Genomic DNA, 23,386 nt, shown 5'->3' on the forward strand with positions numbered 1-23,386 from the left:
GATCGGCTTTAGAAATATCCTCACGCATGCGCCGCTATTTCACTGCGGTTTAGACTCGCCATTGGCGGGCTTTGGATTATATGCTCTGCGATCTCATTGGATAACCTCCTTATATGCCGGCATATATATATATCGATCTGTCCTATCCCTCGACTCCACCTCCTGACGAAGGCATTGCGCCGAAACGCGCGTCGGGGTCTGGGTAGTGTGGTGCCTGTCCCTGTTGGCCTGCTTAGTATCCCTACTATGGGTAAGCTCTTATGTGTGAAATTCCTATATGGACATGAATGCTTTGTATATATGTATTAGTCTTTTGACTTGAATCATACTGAGTGACATCACAATGGATACCTATCTATGGGATTGTATGTAATACATTATAAATACTGGTAGTATTGTTTGCATGTGCTCTAGCCCAGATTGAATATGGTACCATACATGCGAATTGCTTTCACACATTTATAGAGTCTCATGCGAGATTATATTACAGCTATATGTATTTTAGCATTGTAGTAACTCAGCAGCATCTTCAGGGATTATTATTCCAGCTGGCATCTCACAGCACCCAGTTTTTTTGTATCTGTATTCTTTGTCCTTAACATTGTCCAAATCTTTTTTGTATTTTGTATATTGTGATTTAATAAAATTTGTGAAGTTTTAACATTATACCATGTGTATTGGTGTTATAGTACTTATACAGTATACCAGATATCATACTTACCTTTTTTGCTATTTGTTGCCTTTGATTCCACTACTGGTCTCATTTCCTTTCTGGAAGATTTTTGTGAAATGATATCTTCGGTAATGGAGCGTATTGACCAAGTGTTCCCTGATATTTTAACAACCATAAGAGGCTTTGTGAAGGTGCAATCCTTGTGCCTAAAATGTTAGTGTCAGCTCCATAAATCTACTAATTCAGAGAAGGCTGCCTGGTCTAGCAACCACATACATGACCATTGATTCAGTCATGGAGAGTGAACAAGCCGTAACGTATCCATTGGAGTTCCTGAAATCTTTGGAGCCTCCTGGAATGCCACCGCATAAGCTCACTTTAAAAATAGGAGCCACAATAATTTTGCGTCGGAACCTTGACCCACCAAAAATGTGTAACGGCACAAGATTGTGCATTAAGAGTCTCCTGCCCAATGTTATTGAAGCCACTATTATTATGGGAATCTCTAAGGGAGCAAATGTTTTCATTCCACGTATTCTTTTGCTACTAAGCGACATGCCCTTCAATTTTAGGCATTTGCAGTTCCCAATCCGACTTGCATTTGCTATGACTATAAACAAAGCACATGGTCAATCCCTTAAAGTAGCCGCCATTAATTTGGAGAGCCTGTGTCTTTCACATGAACAGTTGTATGTTGCTTGCTCTAGAGTGGGTAACCCCAAAAATATTTTCTTATACCGGTAAGCACCTAAAGGTAAAACCAGAAACATTGTTTACCAAGAAGCACCACAATAGTTAGTTGTGTAACTGGAAACCAACTTTAGGGTGCATTCACACTGAGTAAACGCTAGCTTATTTTGTAGAGTAAAATTACACTTGTAAATTTTGCTATCCCATTGACTTCAATGACATTTTACAGGCGTATTTTTACAGGCGTATTTTTTACAGGCGTATTTTTACACTTGTAAAAAAATATCATTGAAGTCAATGGGATAGCAAAATTTACAAGTGTAATTTTACTCTACAAAATAAGCTAGCGTTTACTCAGTGTGAATGCACCCTTACTCTTTTGTCTGTGAGCTACTTATAGATTACACTGGAGGGAGGGGGACGGGTTGTACTATGTTGTTAATTGAGTGCAAAGATTTTATATGTTTGTGTAAGGGGCAGAAATTTAAATTTTTGATAAAAAAAAAAATAGTTGTAAATAGTTGAAAATGTTGAAATTTAAAAAAAAAAAAAGTTGTTCAAATCAATGTTACGACAAATTAGGAAAATGCCAAAATAATAAAAATTTCAAGTGGAAAAAAAGATTTACTGTAGCTCTGAGAATTGCAATTTCAGTGTGACACCGAAAATTTTACTTTAGCATAACCAACAATTTAACATATTTTCTGCGAGTGAAGCTGCGGGTAATCTACTAGTATACATGTATATTTCAGTATACTATGTACTGGCATATAGAAATATCTCTCTCTATATACATATATTTCAGTATACCATGTACTGGTGTATAGGAGTATCTATATATAAATATATATTTCAGTATATGTGTACTGACATATAGGATTATCTCTCTCTCTATATATATATATATATATATATACACACATATATATTTCGGTATACGGTGTACTGACATATAGGAGTATCTATATACGTATATATTTCAGTATACGGTGTACTGACATACAGTACAGGAATATCTCTATATATAGTATACAGTGTACTGACATATAGGAGTATCTATAACGTATATATTTCATATATATTTCATATTTTATACAGACATGTGCTATTGCTAGAGAAGTGCAATAGCCCAGCAGAGCTAGTGGCTCAGTCAGGATGATGACAGGTTTCCCAGCGCCATTTCATGGGTTCGTTCCCCCCTTAAAGATAATGAATACACTATAAATTGATGGAGGGATCTCCAGGCAACCTCCTCATTAGTATACACTGTACTGTGGTGACGTCACTGCACAGTGAATATTAATGAGCCGGCAGCAGTGGATGTGCCTATTGGGGGAGCTTCAGACTATGTCAGTGAGAGATTGGAGTGGCGGAGTCTCCAGCATATCTCTGCCATGCTGATTGTCTCCCCTCCCCATGTCCCCTGACCCTACAAGCCCAGCCTCCAGTTCCGGGGAGGGGATGTGTGAGGCAGCTGCTTCCTAGCCGGTCCTCTCTCACTAGCTCCCCGGAAGCCGGGTGGTGGCCTCCTGTATGGAGCTGTAGCATGGTGCGGGCGGTGCAGACATTAGTGGGCAGTGCACAGCCGGCTGTATACAGAGGAGCCTGCTCTCTGCCATTACTACTATGTATACCTTCGTGGTGAGGGATGAGAACAGCACTGTGTATGCTGAAGTCTCCAAGATCCTGCTGGCCAGCGGCCAATGGAAGCGCCTGAAGAAAGACAATCCCAGGTTTAATCTCATGCTGGGGGAGAGGAACAGGCTGCCATTTGGGAGGTTGGGTAAGTCCCAGGGCACAGCCTGACAGCAGTCATTTGCCTGTGTGTAGCAGCTCCCTGGTTTAACCCATTCATTGTCCCTGTATTCTAGCTACAGAGTGGCCACAGCTCAGCTCTCAGTCTTGATATTATTGCAGCATGCTGTTACTATTGTTTCCATATTCTAACAATAGCTGCAGGCACATAAATAGTTCTAGCAGACTGTGAGACAATAGTCCCTGCACAGATTACTGGCACTACCATTGTTCTGGGACTAAAAGTTATTGTAGCCAGTACCCTACAAGATTCAGAGTAATATTCAGGAAAACTGGATTACAGCCGAATATCCCAGACCCCCTTTACCATATATCGGAGTGCCAGGGACTGCATTTGGGTGTTGCCTACTGCAGCAGCACAGGGACCTGAGTCAGTGCTGCTGCAGCGCTCGCATACAAGCCTCTTTTACTATGGCCATTCACACTGTGGTCCTGGTGCTCTGTTCTATAGCAGGTGCTCTGTATAAGCAACAGTACTAAAAAGGCCATGCCGCTGCTAAAGATGGATACAGACAAAGAATTACTGCTGACTTCATATGTATTCTGCATATGATGTTTTGTCCACTTTCCCCATAGGTAATTTAATTTTGCCTTGTCGACCATGAAAATGTCAGCCCTTTGTAGGTGAATCCTGCTGCGCTGAACACAATAGAAAACATAGATGCATGAATTATCGTATGCACTTTAGCCTTAGCAGAATTATTTCACATAAATAACCCTCTTAGATGTACGCTACTTGATAAACTTGGGTAAGTGCTCATACACACAGGCGTATTACAATGGTGTACAACATCCTAGCTCTATTTTACTATAATATGGCAGTGTTAGCAGACTGTTACTGTATGTCATATCCCTATTTATGATTGTTGTTCTGCACTCATACAGAATCCATCAGCAAAACAATCATTGGTTGGATGACATATTGTCCTCGAGAATCAATTCTCCTTGGGATGATATCGCTATAGCTCAGAGCCGTTGGGACTTTGTTGCATGACTATTAGGATTCATGCACGTGACTGCTAATGGGGTTAAATGAGGTTTGCACACAGCCTTTAAAGAAAAAGGAATCCTGTATCCTCATTGACACAGCATCAAGTACCAGTATTCCAATCACTGCTGCTGTGCATGTATCATCAATGTGGGGAAGGGGAGCAGAAAGAAAAGTTTTTTTGTAACCATGTCAGAAAATAATATATTTTTTCTTAATGGTTTGAGTGGCTAGAGAATATATTCAAATCTCTGGTAAAGAGAGAGATTAAAGATATGAATCATAGGGTTTTCCAGGACCTCCAGAGATTTTTCTTGAATAGGAGAAGAGATCACAGGCCCTATCCTTAGTTATGTATTTCCAACAGGTATAACAGAGGATCAGCCCATTACAGAAATTTTAGAAACAAAGCTCTAGTGTTCTTTTCAGCAGTATGGGCTTTCTATGAGACACTTTACTACAAGAAGAACATGTCATTCAGCAGGCAATGTATAGAACTACTAATCTATTATTATGACTACTGATGTTGCTACCTGTGTTATGTATTTTTCTGTTCTACAGGCCATGAGCCTGGCATTGTGCAGCTGGTAAATTACTATCGTGGAGCAGATAAACTTTGTCGGAAGGCTTCCTTGGTAAAGTAAGTGGCCTCTATTTTTCCATTATGAATTCTCAAAGTGTAGCTAAAGTTTCCAACCAACTTTGATTTGTGCCTCCTCTCCATGAAATCATGCTCTGAAATCCATTTCTGGGTTTTTCAGTCCACTGGTTTCAGTATAAAAACGGAGGTGGTCTATGGGTGTTCTCAGACCACTGCTTTCTAAGATAAGATAAGATCATCCTTTAATAGTCCCACAGTGTAGAAATTTCAGTATGTTACAGCAGCAGAGTAATACAGATACAGGATAATACACAGTAATATATTACAGAAGTAGACACACATATGCTGAGAAGAGAAGATATATTAGGAGTCCATAGCAGCTAAGGAACAGAAGAAGGAAGACTTCATAATCATTAGTTTTCTGTGCAGAGTGACCTTCATTGGTCTGATGTAGTTTATACAGCCTTGTCGCGGTTGGAAGGGAGGACTTGCGATAGCGCTCCTTCTCACACTTGGGGTGAAGCAGACGGTCACTTACAGTGCTGCTAAGTGCCATCAAGGTCCCATACATGGGGTGGGATTTGTTCTCCCGCATGGAGGTCACCACAGACAGTATCCTTCTATCACTCACCACCTGTACTGGGTCCAGTGGGTTCCCCAGGACAGATCTGGCCCTTCTGATCAGCCTGTCAAGTCTATTTCTGTCCCTGGTTGATATATACTGCTCCCCCCAGCAGGCCACACTGAAAAGATGGCTGAAGCAACCACAGAGTTGAAAAAGGCCCTAAGAAGTGGCCCCTGGACTCTGAAGGTCTTCAGCCTCCTGAGCAGGTAGAGTCTGCTGTGGCCCTTTCTGTGCAGCGTCTCCAGGTGATCAGCCCAGTCTAGTTTATTATTGAGGAGCACACCCAGGTACTTATAGGTCCTGACTATCTCAATGCATGTCCCTTGGATCTTCAACGGGGTCGGAGCACTTCTCCGTTTACTAAAGTCCACCACCATCTCCTTGGTCTTCCCAGCATTAATCCTGAGCTGGTTCTGCTGGCACCATTCAACAAAGTCCCGGTTTAAGTCTCTGTATTCCCTATCGTCACCATCAGCCTACTATAGCAGAGTCATTGGAGTACTTCTGTAAGTAACAGCTGGATGAGTTGTGCCTAAAGTCAGCAGTGTGAAGAGAAATGGAGCAAGAACTGTACCTTGTGGTGCCTCTGTACTACAGATCACAGTGTCAGACACACCGTCCTGGGCTCTCACATACTGAGGGCGGTTTGTCAGGTAGTCTAGGATCCAGTTAGACAGGTGATGGTCCACACCACCAAGGTTCAGCTTCTCCCTCAGTAGCTCAGTAAGTGGACAGGCTCTCTGTCTTTCAGGTAGTGTGAACCTAGCGTCACTGGAATTTGGGTGTATGGGACCTAATAATGCAGGGAAACTGATTTTGGGAAATCACTTTAGGCTGAGGCCCCATGTTGTTGTTTTTTTTTGGTTTTTTTTATCCTGGCATTGGCTCAAAAAAACACTGCAAAATCTGCAAAAAAAAAAAAACCCAAACAAACTGCATTTTCTCAACGTTAGACCTTAGTCTAAGCCAGGACCCCATAAATGCTGCGATTTTGCCATGGTAGAAACCTGTACCAGCAAAGTTAATGGGATTTTGGCTAAACCCATCCACATGTTGCAGAGAAATATTCACAGCAGACAATGCTGCGATTTTAAAAACTGTCAATTATACCTATGGAAATACAAGTGTTTTCCATATAGATATAATGGAAGCAGAAAGTCCATAGAGGCAAACTCTGCGAACTTTCTGTGAAAAGTGCTGCTAGAGAAATCTCAATGTGTTTCTAACCCAGTTTTTCCCACAACGCTTTTTGACTTCAGCTTGCTGTGTGGGACATTAGTCTTAAACCATTATCTCAGCCATTATGAAACCGAGAACAGTGCTCTCTGTGTCATATGAAAGAGAAGATTCTCAGTTTTCATGTGTTATTTTCCAAAGAGGACTTCAGACGAAAACACAGAAGTAGTTGGGAGCAGCTGCATATAAATATGCCAGTCCTGAGTGTTTTTAACGGATGATATGTTATCTGTATTATTTACAGATATGAGACCAAAAGCACTGTTCTATGTTTTATAGTGTTTAAAATGCCCCTTCCCAACTTTGTTTATCTGCTGTATTAGAACCCAATACACTCTTGCTCCAGTGAGATATAAGAGAACTAGGCAAGGTACAATATAAAATGCAGCATAAAGTCCAGAGAGCTGTTGTCAAGCCAGTGAACATCATGGAATGCATAAGATGGGCATGTGCATTAAATATAAATGGATAAAAAATGTGCACATGTTGCTGTTCATGCCATACCTAAAAATTCCTCTGCACCATCGGAGCAAGCGAGACAAACCAGAGCGTATGTGGGTTCAAGTGAAGGCAGATACATTAACCGAGCAGAGAGAGAACTGAGAAACTTGGGTTAAGTGAATGTATCTAAAGCATGCCATAGAGTTGGTCACAACACATACAGCATTTAGGTTTGCTGCTTGGTGATGTCTGTATGCTGTCACCCTAATAAGTACAAAGATCTGTCTAAACATAGCAAGGAAAATCCTCCTTGGTTACATTAACAAGCAGGTTTGCCCATCTCATACACTTCTGTAGATAATACCTTGCTGAAAATGCCCGATAGATGCAGATGCCTATACGATGCCTCAGAGAACAGGGTCAAGGATCCCATCTTGTAGTCAATGTGAATGGCATGTGCCATGGACAAGTCATTCTGTGTGTATAAAGAGACACAACTTGAAGCTCTTGGGCCCTAATGCAAAATCTGTGATGGGGTCCCCACTTCCCATGTGCTTTCTATAGTACTGGTGTCACTATGTTGTAGAGAGTCCTTTGGGCTCCCTGAGTCTCCAGGGCCTGGTATCAACTGGTGCTTCTACTCTTTTTTTTTTTTTTTTTTTTTTTTTTTTTTTTTTATATCTAATACTTCATATTCCTACAGGTGTACACATATCCCTTAAGTGCAACTATGAAGGTGGTCCCTGCTCCCCAGAGAGATGTAGACATGGCATCAATGTTTGAGATGGGGAAACCCTTCGAATGCTATCCCTCAAAAATAGAAACAAACATTGAATTGTATGGTTTTTGGTATAAAGATCCTCCTTTTAAATGACATAAAGGGGTTGTTCAGGATAAATTAAAACTTCATTACTAAGCTAAACCCCCTCCCCATGCCCCAGGCACATTTTCTGATTTCTTGGTGGCGTTCCTTTTTGCTGTTTCTGGTTACAGGAGGCCACCAGTACTCCTCTCTCCCCCACCCCTCCCCTGTTCCGCTTATACTCACCAACGCTCGATTAGGGAGCGTTCACACTACCGTCGGTCTCCGACAGGTAGTGTCCGCTCCTAGTGTCCGTTCAAAATCTGGCACGGACATTAGAAGCGGACACTAGCTGTGTCTGTGACACCTGTCATTTATTTAAATGGGCATCGGGTGCGTTCTTTTGCACTCCGTGCCTGTCCTTCCCTGTCCGCAAGTGAAGATGTCCGACTTCTCAAGCGGACAGAAAAACCAGACATGTAGGGTTCTTCTGTCCGCTTGAGAAGTCGGACATCTTCACTTGCGGACAGGGAAGGACAGGCACGGAGTGCAAAAGAACGCACCCGATGCCCATTTAAATAAATGACAGGTGTCATGGACACAGCTAGTGTCCGCTCCTAATGTCCGTGCCAGATTTTGAGCAGACACTAGTAGCGGACACTACCTGTCGGACACCGACGGTAGTGTGAACGCCCCCTTACTCTTCTTCTGCTGGGCTCTGCTTCCTTCACAAAGGAATATAACGCCAGCAGAAGCAAAAGGAAGTGACATTCTATTGTGCATGCGTGGATTCTGCTGGCGTTCTGTTGTGCAGGTGTCAGTACGGGATCCCAGGTGTGGGCAGAAAAGGGGACAGCGGCACCTCAAAGTCATCTCAAGGATGAGAAGACAGGTAAGTATGATGGGGTGGGTTGGGGGACTGGGTTAGTTAGTTAGCTAGCTAGGTAGGTAGGGCTTGTAGTCCGTGGGTGAGCTAGGGAAACGGGGAGGGGGGAAGGTGAGGGAGAAAGCGAGATGGAGCATTTGAGTGAACTGCAATGCATCATGGTAGTTGTAGGCCAAGACAGCTGGAAGTTACCCATGTAAACAAATGCAGGGATTACCAGGAGCTCCCACAGAAAACCATAAACCACTCAGTTCACTGCTAAAGGTATTTGAGTGCACTTATTAACCCATTGATGGCACTAACAGACCTTTTTTTTTTTTTTTTTTTTTTAAATAATTTTCCTTGAAAACCCCGTTAATGGGACTCTTATCAGCAAAATTTTGCTTTGAGACCCCACATATGCATGAATAGTCTTTTAAAATGCTTTTCAAACACCGGTAATGTTATTTTAAACCCCCATCCCGTTTTAAAATAAAACTATAAAAACATACATGTAAATCATACCTGAACGTGCACAGTGGGCGGTCCTCCACGGTCCGACGTCCTCTTCTGGCACGCTTACCTCTTCTTTCTTCTTGCAGCAACGCCCTCTGGTCATGGCTCTTCCACGCCTTCACCGTCCCCTTCTTCCGGCGTGATGGCTTCAAATCCCGCGCCTGCGTAGTTTTGCTTCCTTCCGGAGCGCTACTGCGCAGGCTTCGGCGCTCAGGATGCTCAGTTCCCCTTACAACTTTACGAACTGCCATTGCTAAAAATGGCGCCGAAGCCTGCGCAGTAACGCTCCAGAGGGAAGCACTACTACGCAGGCGCGGGATTTGAAGCCATCACGCCGGAAGAAGAGGATGCTGAAGGTGTGGAAGAGCCAGGAACAGAGGACGTCGCTGCAAGAAGAAAGAAGAGGTAGGCGTGCCAGAAGATGACATCGGATCGTGCACGACCGCCCACTGTGCACATTCAGGTATGAATTACATATGTTTTTATAGTTTTATTTTAAAACGGGATGGGGGTTTTAAATAAGATTAGCAGTGCCTGAATAGCCTTTTTAAAGGCTATTCAAGCATATGTGGGGCTCATACAGCAAAATTTTGCTGATAGAGCCCCTTTAAGGCATTTTGCTATTCCTCCATTTGCTTGCAGGGATTGTGTGCCTTCTAACCCAATTTCCTACATCAGCTTTTCTTAATGGAATCTGCAATATAAAAATGAGGTTTCTACAATCACTCCTTTTGCATAGTTGAATTTAATAGTTAAGATCTAAGTGTTTATCACTATAATGACCCCCAGGTTCTCCTTTATTGTAATGGCTCGGCATTATACTAGGCTTGTGAATTTTGGCTATAACAGTGTTACTCTATATATGTTTTATGGTATGTCTTCATTAGATCATCTCCATAAAAAGCATGCTGGAAGAGCTTGCAAGTATTGTGAATGTTCTATTCTCTATAGTGTTTTATTAACTTATTTTGCAGACTAATTAAGACGAGCCCTGAGCTTTCTGGATCCTGTACGTGGTTCCCGGAATCGTATGTGATTTACCCAACCAATCAAAAGTCTCCTGTGGCAAAGGGAAGGAATGGTCTCCAAGATCTAATCAACAGCACCCGCACCGACGAACGCGAAGAGTTTCTAGAATCATTTAATGGGAGGAAGGAGAGTGGGAAAGGAAATGTGTGGATAGCCAAGTCCTCGTCAGGTGCAAAAGGTTAGTCTAAAACACAAGGACTGAGGGTCAAATTCAGTTCACTGGGTCATTTTATGTGGCCTGTAAGGGCTTTCACCTAGTTTTCTCAAATTCGCAGAAGGAAAGATGCAGCACTTGGCAAGGAGGAAGCACAGGGAATGGATGCCATGTTGCTTTTCAGTGAGGTATCTCACTTGGAGATGCAATATCTGGCAGAGGGGGGCTCTGGCACAGAGAGAAATTTTCAAATGGATTGAGATCAGGACGTTGTGATGGCCACTCCAAAACATTGACTTTATCCTTAACCAACTTTATAACCAGTTTGGCAGTATGCTTTGGATCATTGTCCATTTGGAAGACCCATTTGCGCCCAAGATTTTACTTCCTGGCTGATGTCTTGAGATGTTGCTTCAGTATTGCGACAAAATGTTCTTTCCTTAAGTCTTCTATTTTGTGAAGTACACCAGTCCCTCCTGAAGCAATACAACCCCACAACATGATGCTGCCACCCCCACAATTGGAATGGTTCGATCTGGGGCAATTGCCCAGTTTGCCCACACCCCCACAACACCGTTCCTGTTCGGTGGTAAGGGAGAACAATATATGTTGGCATTATGAAACCACGCCCTTTAAAAGCGACCATAAACCTGCTGATCAGTGAAAATGAGTTTGATACCCCTGACAAACACTCAGAAAGGTTACTACGCCATCTTCTTAATGTTTAGAGAAGAGAGAAATTCCATTTAAAGCCTTTTTTACACTTGTAAATTTTACTATGAACAGCTTCTTAATATTTCTTACTCCTTTTGAAACAAATCACTCCTTATATATATAGTTCTGCCCTTTACCTCGCCAAACAAGACTATTTCACCGCCCTCATCTCTTCTCTCTCCAGCAACCCTAAAAGGCTTTTTGAAACTATTCACTCCCAAGGTGCAGACGCCATTCACAGACCTTAGTGCCGATGACTTTGCCACTTATTTCCATGATAAAATTGATAAGATCCGTCAGGAAATTACTGCCCAAGCCCCAGGTGGCATTGATCCCATCACCTACCATAGTAATGATCCCCTCACCAACCGCACTTCAGACTGTCCATTCTCATCTTTTGAACCTGTTACAGAAGAGGAAGTCTCCCAACTACTTTCTTCATCTCGCCCTACAACCTGCAGTAGTGACCCCTTTCCCTCACACCTTCTCCAATCTCTGTCGCCTGCTGTCACTACTTACCTTACTAAAATATTTAACCTCTCTCTCTCTTCTGGAATCTTCCCATCCTCCTTCAAGCATGCGGTTATAACCCCACTATTGAAAAAACCCTCCCTGGACCCATCCTGTGCTTCTATCGACCTGTCTCTAACCTCCCCTTCATCTCTAAACTCTTGGAACGCCTGGTCTATTCTCGTTTAATCTGCTATCTCTCTGCTAACTCTCTGCTTGACCCCTTACAATCTGGTTTCCGCGCTCTGCACTCTATTGAAACGGCTCTCACAAAAGTCTCCAATAATCTCCTAATGGCTAAATCCAATGGTGACTTCTCTCTTCTTATTCTTCTGGACCTCTCTGCAGCTTTTGACACTGTTGACCATCAACTCTTCCTCACTATGCTCCGCTCAGTTGGCCTCAATGACATTGCGCTCTCCTGGTTCTCCTTTTATCTCTCAGACCGCACTTTCAGTGTATCATTTGCTGGCTCTGTTTCCTCCCCTCTTTCCCTTGCTGTTGGGGTTCCTCAGGGCTCGGTCCTAGGCCCCCTGCTCTTTTCTCTCTACACAGCCCCCATTGGACAATCCATTGCCAGATTTGGCTTCAGGTACCATCTTTATGCTGATGACACCCAATTATACACATCTTCCCGGGACATCACCCCTGCACTCATACAGAACACCAGCGACTGTCTCTCTGCTGTCTCAAATATCATGTCCTCACTCTATCTGAAACTAAATCTCTCCAAGACTGAACTACTACTGTTTCCACCATCTATTAGATCTGTCCCTGATATATCCATTGCAGTCTCAGGCCTTACTATAACTCCTAGGCAGCAGGCCCGCTGCCTCGGGGTCATGTTTGATACAGACCTTTCCTTCATCCCTCATATTGAATCACTCGCACGCTCATGTCACCTCCACCTCAAAAACATCTCCAGAATACGTCCTTTCCTTACCAGAGATACACTAAAGACACTTATTGTCTCTCTGATTCATTCTCGCCTTCACTACTGTAACTCCTTATTAATCGGTCTTCCCCCTCACTAAACTCTCCCCTCTACAATCTATTCTGAATGCAGCGGCCAGGCTCATCTATCAGTCTAGACACTACAGCGATGCCTCAGGTCTGTGCCAGTCGTTACATTGGCTGCCTATTCATTATAGAATAAAATATAAAGTTATCACCCTCATCCACAAGGCTCTCCATAATGCTGCACCTCCATACATTTCCTCCCTCATCTCTGTCTACCGCCCAACCTGTGTTCTCCATTCACTCAATGATCTAACACTTCCATCCTCCATTATCAGAACCTCCCACGCTCGTATACAAGACTTCTCCCGAGCTGCACCACTTCTCTGGAATGCTCTACCCCAGACAATCAGATTAACTCCCAATTTCTACAGTTTCAAACGCAAACTAAAGACACATCTTTTCAGACAATAAGTATACACATCTAAATATAGGGCAAAAAATTGGCAAAGCAATATAAATAGAACACTATGCTAAAAAAGCGCACTGCTACAGAAAATGTTTAGCAAAAAATATATAAAGCTTTATTTAAATACATTTTAAAACATATATAAGACATAAATAATGAATGGGGTGATACAACCAAACAGAACAATGAAGGCCCAAGATGGAATACTAATGGTTGATGATGAATAAATGACACTTACATTACATATATATAAGGATATGTGAAACATCCATGGTTTCTAAAGTGCATATATAACATATAGTTTTTTAAAGTGCAAATATTCTGTGAAATAACATGATACCAAGTGGAAAATTACCTATGGGTGGACCTTCATGTAGTGAACGCGCCCCGACGCGCGTTTCGCCACTACCGTGGCTTCGTCAGGGGGAAAAAAAGATGTCTTTTCAGACAAGCCTATCACAATGTCTAACGTAAACCCTTAACCCTCCTCTGTCCCCGCTCCCACATTTCCCCACATGATATGATGTCATCTCATGCTAACTTTATAGGTCCAAGCTCCAGCCACATGTTAAAGGACACGACTGTTGACGGCTCATAGTGTCTTATGTTTATGTAATGACAGTCACCTCTATTACAAAAGTGTCTGACCTCTGCATAAGCAATGCTGCCCCTGCTACCTCTTGTGTCACCCCCTCTACCTCATAGATTGTAAGCTCTTGCGAGCAGGGCCCTCAGTCCCATTGTGTGAAATGACTTTCTTTGTAATGTATCTTTCTGCTATATAAATAAAATGTATTATTATTATTCGGCTCAAAAAAAGCAATAACAAAATTTAACTTTTCCACAACATGTGACCTTATCCTACGTCGGGTTAGACTGAATATTTTCTGTGTTGTTGGTGACCTTGGCCTTAAGCTGTACGCATGGCCGTTTATATTACATTAGAATTGGACCTTTCATCATATGAGATACAATAAGCCAGTCTGATGGAACTTGATGGCCATGTAATACATCTGACATAAAAATAATGCGAAGTAACTCTGTACACTGTTTAATTATGGATGCCAGCTCCTGACTTCTAATCTATTATTTATACTCGCCCTGAAATATTGATTTCCTAGATAGTTGAATATAGAATATACCTTTTTCAATGTTTTGTTGGTTTTTTTTTTGTATAGAAAAGGAGGTATCTCAATAATATTACTTTACATTACATATTCATAGGATAGGGAATAAGTGTCTGATTTAATAGTTTTGGACCCTCAGGGGTCATGAGAGCGGGGTCCTTGACTGCCCCATACTGGTGTGCATGTGCTTAAAGGTTGCCTCTTCTTCACTCTGGCAGGTCCAGTATATCAATATGTCAATGAATCAGGACTATACCTAGCCGATTTATAGGCCAACAAAAACTGCTGTAGAAACACTGAGACCAGATGTTGCTTTAGAGTAGGCCAAAATGTTTTTTGTTCTGTTCTAAAAAGATCTTGATTTTCTGCTTCTGTTTTAGGGGAAGGAATTCTTATATCATCTGATGCAACACAACTCCTAGACTTCATTGACAATCAAGGCCAAGTTCATGTGATACAGAAATACCTAGAACATCCACTGCTTCTAGAACCAGGACACCGCAAATTTGATATCAGGTGATAAGTTCACTTACCATTCATCTACTTTATTGGGATTCCATTATTTTGCCAGTTATTCATAAATATAATTGGCCTAATTTCTCATTGGTTTATGTGAATGTTATTGACATGTCTGATATAACTAAGACACAGCATGAGTGTCACATCTGTGGAAGGTTGACCCCAGGACCAGCGTCCGCTCTGAGCAAACCTGGGCACGTGCCTGTGCCCAGAGCTCCTAGGGGGTCCACTCTGTTTCTGCCATGATCACTTTTCTCAATACAGATTTAGCGCGAAGTGTAATATAAGGTATAAGGCCAGCTTCACACTGGGGGTATTCAGTCCATGAAATATGAATCAAACTATGGCAGTATTTTCTAAACGGAATACCAAGCACCGAATCCTTGGAGAGCCCAAGCATCATAGCCTTCACTGCTTCCCCAAACCCTGTGGGATTATTGTTCCATATTGTACCCATGTTTTCAGTAAAGGATAGTAGTCCAGTGAGGGAGGCAGGGACTCATAGAGCCTCAGACTCCTGTCACTTCACTGCTCTGGAGATGACTGGTCCGAGGAACTAAGTGTGGAAAGAGAATGTGAAATCTGTACTTACCATTCAATACCCCCTCAAAGCAAGGAAAGGGCAGGCAGAAGTGGGCACTGTATTGTATGAGAAATTAGGAGCAGTTATATGGGTAAATAGAATGGGCACTGTACTATATGGGGATATGAGGGGATAAAGGGGTACTATTGTATAGAGGAATGAGGGACCGTTATGTGGGGGCATTGGATGGTGCAATTATATGTGGAGCATTAGGATTTTTTTTTTTTAAAGTCACCTATCATGTCTTTGTAGAATGGGAGGAAATCCACGCAATCACGGGAGAACATACAAACTCCTTGCAGATGTTGTTCCTGGTGGGATTCGAACTCAGGACTACAGTGCTGCAAGGCTGCAGTGCTAACCACTAAGTCACCGTGTTGCCCCCTAGCATTAGGTGACATTGTACTGTATGTGGACATAACCGCAGCATGTCAGTTAATGCTGCCGGTTTCACCTACAGATTTAAGCTTTTGCAATACAGATAATCTGCAGTGATGCCTCAGGTTTTTGCTGCTTTCAGTGACCCCAGCCCAGGCTTGTAATGGTGACTATATATGTTAAAAATTTTAGTAGAAAAAAAAAAGTGAGCTATTGTAACATACAGAACTGATCAGTCCTTGCTAGCAAAGTGAATATAATCTTTTTTTAGTAATTTCTTTATTTTAAGCCTGTTATTAATTTTTCATTATTGGTATATTACAGGAGCTGGGTCCTTGTGGACAGTCAGTATAACATTTTCCTGTATCGTGAGGGAGTCTTAAGAACGTCCTCTGAACCTTATAATGACTCTGACTTTGAAGACATGACAAGCCACCTAACCAATCACTGTATCCAGAAGGAACATTCTAAAAACTATGGGAGATATGAGGATGGGAATGAAATGTTCTTTGAAGAGTTCAATCAGTACCTTATGACATCCTTAAATGTCAATCTAGAAAACAGCATCCTTTGGCAGATCAAGCAAATAATAAGGTATCATCTTAAATCACAAATTTAAAAAGGACCTTACTCTATTTTCCTCAGAACTTTCAATAGGTGGCAATCCACTGATTCTGATGCAGTTGGAATTATTTCTCTAGCCTGCATTATCCCTCAACAATCAGTGCTGTTGATTTCTGAACACAATATGCTAATTAGGATCTATGCTTTCAAGTGGGTGGTCCTAGACAGTCTGCCCCATCCCAGGTCTGCCCAATGGACAGTAGACCAATTGGCATATTCCATGCTGAAACTAACCGCATTGATTGCTCAGGAATGTTGAGGGCTAGAAAAATTTTTTTTGCTGGAATTAGTGTAAAAAGCAGCATTTTTTTCCCTTTGTGGAAATGCTGTAGGAAAAAAACACTTTGTTTTACAGTACCAGCAAAGGGAAGGAAATTCTGGCTTATCCCATCCACACATTACAGGAAAAAAATCAGCTCCGGAAAAGCTGTGTTTTCAAAAAAATGCCCACGTCTTTTGAAAATCGCAGCTTGTCAATTATACCATCGGAAACACTAGCGGTTTCCCTAAAGGTTTAATAAAGAAAGAAACTCAAAAAACCAAAAATGCCATGAAAAATGGTGCATTTAAAAAATTGATGTTTCCAATGCGGTTTTTATCTGCGTTTTGCTACATGGGGCTTTAGCCTTAAGCAGCTGACCAGGTGGGGCTGCCAATCTTTATTTGATGATTTCTTGAAGGAAGAATACCTGTGTCATGTAGGTTAAGCATAAGATGGTTAAAAGGTTGGCATACAGTATATTCATATCTTTTATCTTTTGGTAAAAGTTATCATGTATCTGGCATGGCATGTTCTCTTGCCACATGAATGGAACGGTCAAATGGAAGAATCTGTGTATTTTCAGTCTTCCAATTTCGTTATGTTGATGAAAACTGTCTGCCTGTCCCTTTCCAGATGTGAACAGATGCCTCTTGTTCTCTATAACAGTGGGTGGTCATAGTCACAGAAGTTAAAAATCTCACCTAACTTTTATATTTTGTCTCCTTATAAGAGTTAGAGATGTAAAATATTGGTAAAGATCACCCTGGAAAAAAAAAAAAAAAACTTTTTTCCCTTTGTGAATCAATTCTCATTGCACATATATCTGCTAGTGGAAATGCATTGTGGTTTTTCCCACAGCGCCTTTCACAGAAAGTCTTCAGCGTTTTCCTCTGCGAACCTTCTGCTTCTGTTATACCTTTGCGGAAACGGTCAGCGTTTCTGTAAGTATAATAGGCATACTGCGATTTACAAAAACTCAATGGTTTTTGAAATTGCAGTATGCCCACTGCAAATATCTATCTTCATTGTGTGAATGGGATTAGTCAGAATCCCATCCACTTTGCAGATACTGTAAAATATGGCGTTTGCGCTGTGGGGCCCACGACTTAATTTTTTTTTTTTTTTTTTTTTTTTTTTGGGGGGGGGGGATATTCACTCCAGAGCCCATTAATCCACCATATCAAGTATATGTTCCACATTTCGTAACATTCTGACATAACTGTGTTGGTTTCAGTGTAATGCCTCACTAGTTCTTATTCCATTTAGGGTCTGTCTGACTTGTATAGAACCTGCGATCAGCACAAAGCATCTTCCCTACCAAAGTTTCCAGTTATTTGGGTTTGACTTCATGGTGGATGAAGATTTGAAGGTCTGGTTGCTTGAAGTCAATGGCGCCCCTGCCTGTGCACAGTGAGTTGTTTGTTTTTTTTTTTGTTTTTTTTTTTATAGTTGTTTTGTGCATGGGAAATTGCATTGTGAAACCCTAAATTCATAATTCTGTCTGTGGCACTAAAAAAACCCCACACTGGCTCTGTTAATGGAGATCTGCCAGTCTGGAAATGGTTTATGCTTTAAAATATTTCCTAGTCAGTAAAAACGTAGCAACAAACATGGACCGTTTACAAAAACAAAGATGCCCCAGCCCTTCCTATTATCTTCATTTGCATTACTTTGATCCTATGTTGTCTCTAATTGTAAATCAAACTGAGAAATATATAAAGGCCTTTCCTGTATATATCCCAATCCTGCAGCAGGCGCCTCCCCTCTGACTTCAGAAGGGCACAATAATCACTAAGGCCCATCTCTCGGTGGTTCACAAGCCACAATGATGGGCAGAGTGACAGTGTAGACAAGATTTATTTTGTTTTTGCTTTTTTTTTTTTAGTCCATTTCTAAGTTTAAATACTATAAAATTAGATCTGGACCAGTGATTATTTTTTGTATTGGGTAAAATGGTTGAAATCATGGGTTGTTCTCTGCTGTTTGCCCTTTTCCTAATTTATATGTAGTACTAGAGAAAGTACCCAAGTTGCCCAAGTATAACATATTACTGGCACAGCAGGGTCAAAAGCCCACAGGATTGTCAGGACAGCATGCACACTTAGGTATATGATACATCACACTTCGTGAACAGATTCAAACATTATTCAAAAATCAATCACAACGCGTTCTGGGGTCTTCTGTCCCTTTTTCAAGTGCATAAATGATTCTAATATACAAATACTAAAACACAAAAAGCTCACTTAAAAAACCCTAGCTACAGTCCATAAAATTCACAAGTATCTAAAAAAACATAAAACACAGTTCACAATTGATACAACAAAATAGTTGTCCACCAGTAATAATAAATTAATTCAATTAACACTGTCCAAAAATCAGTAGTAGGGCAAAAATATTAAAATATAGAATGCATGACATTTGATGAGCAATTAAAGGGATTCAATCATTAAAATGCAATTTTTTTTCCTCCTTAACACGTAGGAATACCCTTAAGAAAGGCTATTCTTCTCTTACCTTTAGATGTCTTCTCTGTGCCGCCAGTTAGTAGAAATCCCGGTTTTCTTCTGTATGCAAATGATTTCTTTTGCAGCACTGGGGGCGGTCACCAGCATTCAAACTGCACTGGGGGCGTCATCTATGCTGCGAGAGAAATCTCCAGCGCCATCTCTGTCTTCGCCTGGAATGGCCTCTCCCTGTGTCTTCTTCCGGCACTGGCTTTAAACTTCTAGGCGTCGGGCCTTGGATAGAGCCGACCGTGCATGCCTGCGGCAATTTTCCTGTGGCCAGTTACACAGTAAGCTGCGGTGTAATACACTGCTAGGAAGACAATGGTGCTTTCCCGTTCTGTGCCCCCGGTGAAGAGCTATCGGTGCCGGTACTGTAGCTCTTCACTGTCAGAAGGGCATTTATAACAGTCTGTCAAGAACGCCCCTCCTCACAGTAGGGTCTACTGTGCTGTACTGTTAGAGGGGGCATTGCTTACCACCCAGTGATGACGCTGAGCGGTGAGGAACACCCTCCCTAGTACTCAAGTACTATCAGGAGTGGGCGGGGGGTAAGAGAGATGTTCCTCACCGCTCAGCATCATGGCTGTGTAGTAAGGAATGTCCCCTCTCACACTACAGTGCAATAGACACTACTATGAGGAAGGGCGTTCCTGACTGTCAGAAATGCCCTTCTGACAGTGAAGAGCTACAGTACTGGCACCGATAGCTCTTCACCGGGGGCACAGAACGGGAAAGCACTGTTGGCTTCCTAGCAGTGTATTACACCGCATGTGCCCCAGGAGGTGAAAGGTCCTTTTTAAAAACAATGGACACCCAACGGGTCCCATTATAGTCAATAGTGTCCACTGCTTTATGTTTAATCACCTTATATTGATTTATGCACAGATAAACGACACTGTTTTATTAGTCCACTTCTCCATTGTTCGGGTCCATCGATGGACCCTAACAACAGAAATGCAACGCTAGGGTGAACCTAACATCAGACTATGCCAACACAAAACTATCATTTAATCAATTCATGTCACAATGTAATTATAGTTGGCATACCATTCTACATCTTTCTGTTACATGGGGAAATAAGTGAGCATGACCATCTGGGATATTTATATTCTCTGTGCAGTGTTGATATCTTGTATTTTTTTTTTTTTTTCCATTTCCAGGAAACTTTATGCTGAACTTTGCCAAGGCATTGTGGATCTAGCTATTGCCACTGTTTTTCCTCTCAGTGACACGGCGCAGAAGCAGACCCAGGACAATGCATTCATCAAACTCTGAAGACTCTGCCTTACCTATATACTCACAAGCACTGCTGCCACGTAATGCTGTTTTTATATCCAAACTAAGGATTTCGCCCACTGCCAATAAACTGGTATTTGCACTTGTCTGAAGAGAATGAAGCGAGCAGAGGATGAGGCGAAATGAACTGGAAGATGCTTTGATGATTTTACACGCCAAGCATTTTGTTTTTACATATATATAAATATATAAATAACTTATTATTTTTTATTTAAGAGTATATGAAGGATGCAAATTTAGTATGAGCTTGAGTTGTTTTGGACGTTTTGACGTTTAGCGCTTGAAAGCTTTCTTGTCTATACATTTTTACGGAGTAAAATCCTTAAGAAAGCAATTTGTATCTGGCTTGTTTTCTGTGATAGTTATGGATAAAAAAAAAATAGGCTTCTTTTGAATGTGCCACTGAAAAGACATTTAAAGGGGCTGTCCAGAAAGTAGTAACTTACCTGATCTTTGGCATGACTGATGGACCCTAAGGTTATAGTAATGCCACAACGTCCAGGTCATGCAGTGTTGGGTCCCTTCTTCGCTATCAACCTCGCATCCCCCACCCGGTCGCACTGCCTCCTCTTCCCCTGATCTCCCAGTTTATTAATCACCTTCAAGTAAAAAAACAGTTACTTTCTGGGAGTTAGTTGAACTCAATCACTTCCAGAAACTTTGTTTCTCCTGCCACTTTGACCCCCACTTATTTTTAACCTGTCATTCACACCACCTTCCTTCAACAAGCCCTACAAACCTATGGACCTCTGTCCTTCAATGTGCTTGAGCTATATAAACTTCCTTGTAAGTCTCCTGAGTTTGTTTCTTTATCCTGTCTGAGATGTCTACACACATGAATTGACATTCATGGCTTTACTTTTTCTCTGATACAGTATGCACTATGGGACCTTATAAAGAAAATGTGCATCTTTCCAAATTACATCCATTCAACTACATTTACCCAAGCTGGGCTCCATTCACATTGTAGGAACATCTCACAAGGGGTGCTAGACAATGTACCTGATGTATCTAGAGCCACATTCAGTCCCTGGTCTACTGGTGTCTTTACTTCTCCGGAAGTGAAAAGCAGATTACAGCTACCATATTTTTCAAATGATAAAATGTGTCTTAGTATTGGGCAATAAATTAAAGGGAAAAAAAAATCAAACTTCCCTGGTGTTCAAATGGATGGTTCAATTTCACTAACTGGCATGCTAGGGAAGATAAAGGCGGCTAATAGCTAACAGTTAAGATTCACATTCACAAAGCCCCATTAGTGGCGTCTATATAAACAGTGGTGCATTATACTGTGTGGGGGGGCCCTAAGGAGCATTATACTGTCTGGTGGAACTAATGGAAAATTATGTTGTGTGTGTGTGTGGGGGCAATTAAGGAACATAATGTTGTGTAGGGGGCACTAATGGGCCTCACGACATCCGCCTGAAGACAGTCCCTCCCAAGTAAGCCCATTCATTTGGGCCTAATCCGGAGCGGAGTGTGCGACTGGATGCCGGTGCAGACATCCAGTCGCAGCTACCCGTATTTTGGTCTGGAACCTGAGGCGGCCTCCGCCTCAGGTTCCGGACCAAAAAACCCCGTGTGAACTTACCCTAATGGTTTTGTTTTTAGCAAGGATTTTTCATGCTGAAAAGTGTATCTTTAAGTCCACACAGGGTGTGAATATGTAAGGCAGCCAAAAACCTGTGATGAATCCACAATGCTCATTTTGGATGTATTTATACAGTATGCATAGTATACACTTAGTATACACTTATAGTCCAAGCAAACTATTCTAGGAGAATAAATCTGTTACAGATAAATAATTCCCAGGTGTTTTGGTTGTCGGAACATTTCTTAATTAGAGATGAGCGAACAGTGTTCTATCGAACACATGTTCGATCGGATATCAGGGTGTTCGCCATGTTCGAATCGAATCGAACACCGCGTGGTAAAGTGCGCCAAAATTCGATTCCCCTCCCACCTTCCCTGGCGCCTTTTTTGCACCAATAACAGCGCAGGGGAGGTGGGACAGGAACTACGACACCGGGGGCATTGAAAAAAATTGAAAAAAGTCATTGGCTGCCGAAATCAGGTGACCTCCATTTTAGACGAATAGTGGATTTCAAATCCGGGTCATATGAGAATGTGAACTTTGTGACTATGAGACAGGGATAGCTGTACAGGCAGGGATAGCTAGGGATAACCTTTATTTAGGGGGGAATGTTATTAAAAATAACTTTTTGGGGCTCTATCGGGTGTGTAATTGTGATTTTTGTGAGATAAACTTTTTCCCATAGGGATGCATTGGCCAGCGCTGATTGGCCAGAGTACGGAACTCGACCAATCAGCGCTGGCTCTGCTGGAGGAGGCGGAGTCTAAGATCGCTCCACACCAGTCTCCATTCAGGTCCGACCTTAGACTCCGCCTCCTCCAGCAGAGCCAGCGCTGATTGGCCGAATTCCGTACTCTGGCCAATCAGCACTGGCTAATGCATTGTATTGGCGTGATGAAGCAGTGCTGAATGTGTGTGCTTAGCACACACATTCAGCTCTACTTCATCGGGCTAATAGAATGCATTGGCCAATCAGCGCTGGCCAATGCATTCTATTAGCTTGATGAAGCAGAGTGTGCACAAGGGTTCAAGCGCACCCTCGGCTCTGATGTAGCAGAGCCGAGGCTGCACAAGGGTTCAAGCGCACCCTCGGCTCTGATGTAGCAGAGCCGAGGGTGCACTTGAACCCTTGTGCACCCTCGGCTCTGCTACATCAGAGCCGAGGGTGCGCTTGAACCCTTGTGCAGCCTTGGCTCTGCTACATCAGAGCCGAGGGTGCGCTTGAACCCTTGTGCACCCTCGGCTCTGCTACATCAGAGCCGAGGGTGCGCTTGAACCCTTGTGCACACTCTGCTTCATCAAGCTAATAGAATGCATTGGCCAGCGCTGATTGGCCAATGCATTCTATTAGCCCGATGAAGTAGAGCTGAATGTGTGTGCTAAGCACACACATTCAGCACTGCTTCATCAC

General features: G+C 42.2%; 1 protein-coding gene across 1 annotated transcript; it reads left to right on the plus strand.

The window, feature by feature from the left end:
* Nucleotides 1-2,827: 2,827 nt before the first annotated feature.
* On the plus strand, nt 2,828-20,721 carry TTL (tubulin tyrosine ligase). The gene is made up of 7 exons (XM_075267719.1): nt 2,828-3,146; nt 4,728-4,806; nt 10,227-10,459; nt 14,593-14,728; nt 16,017-16,286; nt 17,845-17,988; nt 20,246-20,721. Exons 1-7 carry the CDS (start codon nt 2,990-2,992, stop codon nt 20,358-20,360), a joined length of 1,134 nt encoding a protein of 377 aa, XP_075123820.1. The 5' UTR covers nt 2,828-2,989; the 3' UTR covers nt 20,361-20,721.
* Nucleotides 20,722-23,386: the final 2,665 nt, after the last annotated feature.

The sequence above is a fragment of the Leptodactylus fuscus genome, chromosome 3, assembly GCF_031893055.1.
Source record: "Leptodactylus fuscus isolate aLepFus1 chromosome 3, aLepFus1.hap2, whole genome shotgun sequence".
Taxonomy (NCBI): Eukaryota; Metazoa; Chordata; class Amphibia; order Anura; family Leptodactylidae; genus Leptodactylus; species Leptodactylus fuscus.